The sequence below is a fragment of the Octodon degus genome, unplaced genomic scaffold, assembly GCF_000260255.1.
Source record: "Octodon degus isolate 3935 unplaced genomic scaffold, OctDeg1.0 scaffold00021, whole genome shotgun sequence".
In the NCBI taxonomy this organism is placed as follows: domain Eukaryota; kingdom Metazoa; phylum Chordata; class Mammalia; order Rodentia; family Octodontidae; genus Octodon; species Octodon degus.
In genome coordinates, this window is record NW_004524597.1 from 19,162,607 (window position 1) to 19,168,881 (window position 6,275).

Consider the following 6,275-nt stretch of genomic DNA (forward strand, 5'->3'; position numbering starts at 1 on the left):
TGTGTGTGTGTGTGTGTGTGTGTGGCCAGCTCAGCCCACCAGGGGGCGGGGCTGGCTGGCATGTGGTGCTGGGGGATTGAACCGCGGTCCCTGTGCTCTGCCAAGCTTGTTCTAAGTAGGTGCTTTAGACCACTGAGCCATCTCACCAGCCCAGGAGAAGTTTCAACTTGGGATTACTGAGCTTCTATATATTGTTTTCGTCATCAGGTTATCAGCAGTAGATGTATACCAAGCCTCCTTATGTGGAAGATGCTTGGGAGACATTGAAGGAAGAACAGGGAGAAAAAGCAGATAAGGTTCTGTTCCCACTGAGCATTTGGTGACTTTGCATGATCTGTAAGAATTCGCCCGTTATCCAACTGACCAGACCAGCATCTGATATACTTCCTTCTAGATCTTTCCCTGGGCCCAACTTCTTGCTCCAGATTTTTCTGTGTCCATAAATGAGAACCCTGCAGCTTTGACAGGATGGGATTTTGTCCCCAGGGAGCCTGGCTGGGCAGGGCTGTTCTGAGTTTGCACAGTTGGTCTAATTTCCCGGTGCTACAGGCTAGACACCAGCTGGTGGGTGACATGGTTAACCTGTCATTCTCAGGAGGCCATTCAGCAACTAGACAACGAGCTGAGGAACACCAAATGGGAGATGGCAGCCCAGCTCCGAGAGTACCAGGACCTGCTCAATGTCAAGATGGCCCTGGATATTGAGATTGCTGCGTATAGGTGAGCTGGGCTGGGATCCTTTGGATGGCAGAGAGCACCATGTTCTATGAGATGCTAACCCTTGGGTTTCAAGCCCTAAGTAGGCAGCCTGCCTATTTTAGATACAAAGTCTCTTTTATTGTAATAAAATATGTACCATACACTTTGTTAATTAGCTATTTTAAATACACAGTTCAGTCATGTTAAGTACTTTGCCATTCTTGTATAACCCTCACCACCACCACCTATACCCAGAAATGTTTTTTGTTTTTCGGAACTGGGGACTGAACTCAGGTCCTTGCGCTTCCCAGGGAAGCACTTATTCCACTGAGCCATCTCCCCGGCCCCCCAGAACTGTTTTTATCATCTCAAACTTAAACTCCGTAGCCCTTAGGCAATAGCTCTCCTTTCTTCCCTTCCCTTGGTCCCTAGTGACACCATCTACTTTCTGAGAAGCAGAAATCATGAGTGAATTTTTTTCCATCATGACAGTGACTGAGAGCTTTAACCATGGCTCTTAAACCCAGCCAGGGGCCAGCCAGATAGCTCAGTGGACTAAAGTGCCTGCTTAGGCAAGCACAGGGACCAGGGTTCCATCCCCTTGCCAGCTCCGCCCCCAGGGCACACTGAGATAGTGACTGAGATTGGGTGTGATGGCATGCTCCTGTAATCCCAGCATTTGGGAGGCTTAAAACACGAAGATCACTACAAGTCTGATAAAACCCTAAATCCAGCCAGACAGAGGCTTGGCTTGGAGGAAAAAGAGGTTCTTAAACTATCAAGGGTCTTTAAGAACTGTATCTTTTCTTCCCCCCTGTATTTAGTACAGGGTCTACAGGGTCTTACTACGTAGATCCAACTCATAGTGATCTGCCTGTGTTGAGTCTTCCAAGAGCTGGGATTATAGGCACACACCACCTCATCCAGTCTCAATCACTGTCTCTGCACGCCCCGGGGAGTGGGACCGGCATGGCACTCCAGGGATAGAACCCTGGCTGCTTTGCTCTGCCAAAGCAGGTATTTTAGTCCTCTGAGCTATCTGGCCAACCCTAATAACTGTATCTTAGCTCTAAGCGCTTGCTTCTTGGGGAGGTAAGATGAGAATGGTAGTAACAGTGTCCATATCATGGGTTGATAGGAGAGTGAGTTAACCTGTTCACCTGCTAATCGGATGACACAGGTAGCATTAGGTAATCCCAAGGCACGTGGTCAGGGCAGCTGTGAGAATGCCTGGAATCAGGAAAGAGGCCCCTAAGTTTAGCGGGGATAAGGAGTCAGTAGGGGTGACCTTGTCAGGTACCTGACTCTGTCTGGTCTATAATCTTGCTACTCAGAACATGGCTCATGAACCATCAGAATCACTATCAAACACAATCATGTTAGAAGCACAGGTTTAGACCTCGCCCCTGGTTCCTAGAGGGGTTCTGCATTTTAACAAAACCCTGGGTGATTTCTGTGCAGTTAAATTTGACCAACACTGGCTTGAAAGTGTTCTTCTTACACTTCCTCTAAGGCAGGCACTGTGTCAAATCCTTTTTAACTTGTAACTCACTGAAATTCCCTCTCAGGGAATGTTGTGGCCATCTATTTACCAGCGAGGAAATTGAGGCCTTAACATGTTCATGATGGGGCCATATTTGTCTTGCTGCCAGGAGGCTTGAACCACTGTTGGTATATGCATGACTGTCCCATGCATGACTGTATGAATTCTACCACCAGTGGTATAAGTCACTTAGTGGGATAGTCATGTCCTATGTGTTGCTAAGAGTTTGAGTAGGGGATGGGGAGATGGCTCAGTGGAATAAGTGCTTCCCTGGCAAGCACAAGGGTCTGAGTTCAATCCCCGGTTCTGGGGGGAAAAAATTTTTTTTTTTTTTTTTTTTTTTTTTTTTGTACTGGGGATTGAACCCAGGGCCTTCACACCCTTATAGCCCTAGACTTTTTTTTTTTTAAATTTCTTATTTTGAAATGGAATCTCACTAAACTCTTCATTCTGAGCTCAAACTTAGGATCATCCTGCCTCAACCTCCCAAAGTGTATGCCACCATAAGATTACAAGTATATGCCATCATCCCAACTCCCACTCTTTTTTTTTTTAATTGAACACCCTTCACTGAATGCTCTTCCATTTTTTTTTTTTTCCGGTGGTCAGCTCAGCCCATCCTGGAGGCAGGGGTGGTGTGGCATGTGGTGCTGGGGATTGAACCATGGTCCCTGAGTGTTTACCTAAGCAGGCACTTTAGTTTTCAGAGCTATCTCATCAGCCTCCCACTCTATTGATTTTTTTTTTCCCCCCCCCGGAACCAGGGATTGAACTCAGGTCCTTGTGCTTGTCAGGGAAGCGCTTATTCCACTGAGCCATCTCCCTGGCCCAAAGTGTCATCCTTTTTTTTGGTACCAGGAATCAAACTCAGGACCTTAACCTTGCCAAGCAGGTGCTTAAGCTGCTGAGCTATCTCCCCAACCCCTCCACTCTATTGTTAAAACCCAAACACAACAACAAAAAGTGAGATCTAGGCCAGCCTGGGCAACATAGTAAGTGCAAGGTCAGCCTGAACTGCAAAGTGAGAACCTGTATGAAAAAAATAACTTTCGTTAATGTAGGTGCTCTCTTGAGGACCATTCTTCTGTAGGGGGAAAGCTATTTTATTTCATAAACCACAGCATTAGCTGCATTAAACAAGAACAGCCCCCTTGGGGTATGGTTTCTTTCTTTCTTTTTTTTTTTTTTTTTGCGGAACCGGGGATTGAACTCAGGCCCTTGCACTTGCCAGGCAAGCGCTTATTCCACTGAGCCATCTCCCCGGCCCTGGGGTATGGTTTCTGAGTAGTCACTGGAATGATTTGCTGAGTGACCTTCTTTATTCTCCAAGTGCCTGCCACTGAGGTTGGAGTTTAGGGGTAGAATGCATACTTAGTATATGTGAGCCCTGGGTTTAATCCCTAGGACCTAAGTGAATAAAGAAATCTAAAGTATCTACCAGTAATAAGAAAAATAGGGGCCGGGGAGATGTCTCAGTAGAATAAGTGCTTGCCTGGCAAGCACAAGGGCCTGAGTTCAATCCCTGGTTCTGCCAAAAAAAAAAAAAAAAATAAATAAACTAAAACAAAAAAAAAAATAGCTCTTATTCATTCATATTCATCCCTTTACCAAAGTCCTACTCATTGGATGCCATTGAGTTTCAGAATAATTTAGGAAAACCTCAAACCAGCAAATCCACTCTAAGTTAATAGTAATGTGCTTAATTATCCATTTTTATAGAAAGCTCCTGGAAGGTGAAGAGTGTCGGATTGGCTTTGGCCCAACTCCTTTCTCTCTCTCTGAGGGACTCCCCAAAATTCCCTCTATATCCACTCACATAAAAGTCAAGAGTGAAGAGAAGATAAAGGTAGTAGAAAAATCAGAAAAGGAAACTGTGATTGTGGAGGAACAGACAGAAGAGATCCAAGTGACTGAGGAAGTCACTGAAGAGGAGGAAAAAGAGGCCAAAGAGGAGGAAGAAGGGGGAGAAGAAGAGGAAGCAGTGGAAGGAGAAGAGGAAGCAGAAGAAGAAGCACCAAAGTCTCCCTCAGAGGCCGAATCTCCAGAAAAGGAAGCCAAGTCCCCAGCTGAGAGCAAGTCCCCAGTGAAAGAAGAGGCCAAATCACCGGATGAAGTCAAGTCTCCAGAGAAAGAAGAGGCCAAGTCTCCAGCTGAGGTCAAGTCTCCAGAGAAGGCCAAGTCCCCAGTGAAGGAAGAACCAAAGTCACCAACTGAAGCCAAGTCCCCAGTGAAACAAGAGGCCAAGTCACCCACTGAGGTCAAGTCTCCAGAGAAGACTAAGTCTCCTGTGAAAGATGAAGCAAAATCACCTGCTGAGGTCAAGTCTCCTGAGAAGGCCAAATCCCCAGTGAAGGAGGAAGCAAAGTCACCAGCTGAAGCCAAGTCTCCAGTAAAAGAAGAAGCAAAATCACCAGCTGAAGTCAAGTCTCCTGAAAAAGCCAAGTCCCCAGTAAAGGAAGAGGCAAAGTCACCAGTTGAGGTCAAGTCTCCTGAGAAGGCCAAGTCCCCAGTGAAGGAGGAAGCAAAATCGCCAACTGAGGCCAAGTCTCCTGAAAAGGCCAAATCACCATTAAAGGAAGAGGCCAAGTCTCCAGCTGAGGTGAAATCACCTGAGAAGCCCAAGAGCCCAGTGAAGGAGGAAGCAAAGTCCCCTGTAGAGGCCAAGTCCCCAGAGAAGACTAAGTCCCCAATAAAGGAAGAAGCAAAGTCCCCTGAGAAGGCCAAGACTCTTGATGTGAAGTCTCCAGAAGCCAAAACTCCAGTGAAGGAGGAAGCAAAGTCCCCTGCAGACACCAAATCCCCTGAAAAAGCCAAAAGCCCTGTCAAAGAGGTCAAGTCCCCAGAGAAGGTTACATCTCCTGCAAAGGAGGATGCCAAGGCTCCCGAGAAGGAAGTCCCAAAGAAGGAAGAGGTGAAGTCCCCCTCGAAGGAGGAGAAGCCCCAGGAAGTGAAAACCAAAGAGCCCCCAAAGAAGCTGGAGGAAGAGAAGGTTCCAACCACACCAAAGACTGAGGAGAAGAAGGACACCAAGAAAGATGAAGCACCCAAAAAGGAGGCATCAAAGCCTGAGGTTGAGGAGAAGAAGGAAGCTGCTGTAGAAAAGCCCAAGGAATCCAGAGCTGAAGCCAAAAAAGAAGAGGTTGAAGACAAGAAAAAAGCAGTGACTCCAGAGAAGGAGGTTCCTGCCAAGGTGGAGGTAAAGGAAAAGGCTAAGCCCAAGGAGAAGACTGAGGTGGCAAAGAAGGAACAAGATGATGCCAAAGTCAAAGAACCCAGCAAGCCAGCAGAAAAGGAGCCAGAAAAGCCAAAGAAGGAAGAGGCACCCGCAGCACCAGAAAAGAAAGACACCAAGGAGGAGAAGGTCGCAGAGGCCAAGAAGCCTGAGGAGAAACCTAAGGCCAAGGAAGATGACAAGAGCCTCTCAAAGGAACCCAGCAAGCCCAAGACGGAGAAGGCCGAAAAATCTTCTAGCACAGACCAAAAAGACAGCAGGCCATCAGAGAAGTCCTCAGAGGACAAGGCCGCCAAGGGCGAGAAGTAAGGCAGAAGAGAAGGGAACATCCAGAGTAGCCAAAGAAACTCAGGAGGGTCCCGGAGTTTAAGGGTCAGTGCATTAAATTGTCATTTTTTCTTCCTTTTCTTTCTATAAGAAATCACTCTGCTTTGATGTTGGGCCCTCCTTTGCCAAACAGGAATTTCTATTAGCAATATGTTAGCAAGAGAGGGCACTCCCGGTCCCCACAACCTCATGCCCCAGACCTTCCCTAGGCGATGGACAATTATGTTATGATAGCTTACGTAGCCAAATGTGACATACGCCGAATGCCACACATAAACACTTGACTACAAAAACTGCCCCCCTCCTTTCCAAATAAGTGCATTTATTTCCTGTATGTACAACTGACAGATGACCGCAATAATGAATGAGCAGTTAGAAACACATTATGCTTGAGATGTCTTAACCTATTCCCAAATGCCTTCTGTTTTCCAAAGGAGTGGCCAAGCCTTTACCCAGTGCTCTCTGTCCTGTAAG

At 46.8% G+C, this 6,275-nt stretch overlaps 1 protein-coding gene across 1 annotated transcript in view; it reads left to right on the plus strand.

Annotated features, from left to right (window-relative positions):
* Nefh (neurofilament heavy) overlaps nt 1–5,783 on the plus strand; it is a 9,930-nt gene extending 4,147 nt beyond the window's left edge. Inside the window, exons 3-4 of the mRNA XM_004628049.1 lie at nt 596–720; nt 3,962–5,783. Of these exons, the coding sequence (XP_004628106.1) occupies nt 596–720; nt 3,962–5,783 (1,947 nt within the window). The remainder of the gene's footprint in view (nt 1–595; nt 721–3,961) is intronic.
* Nucleotides 5,784–6,275: the final 492 nt, after the last annotated feature.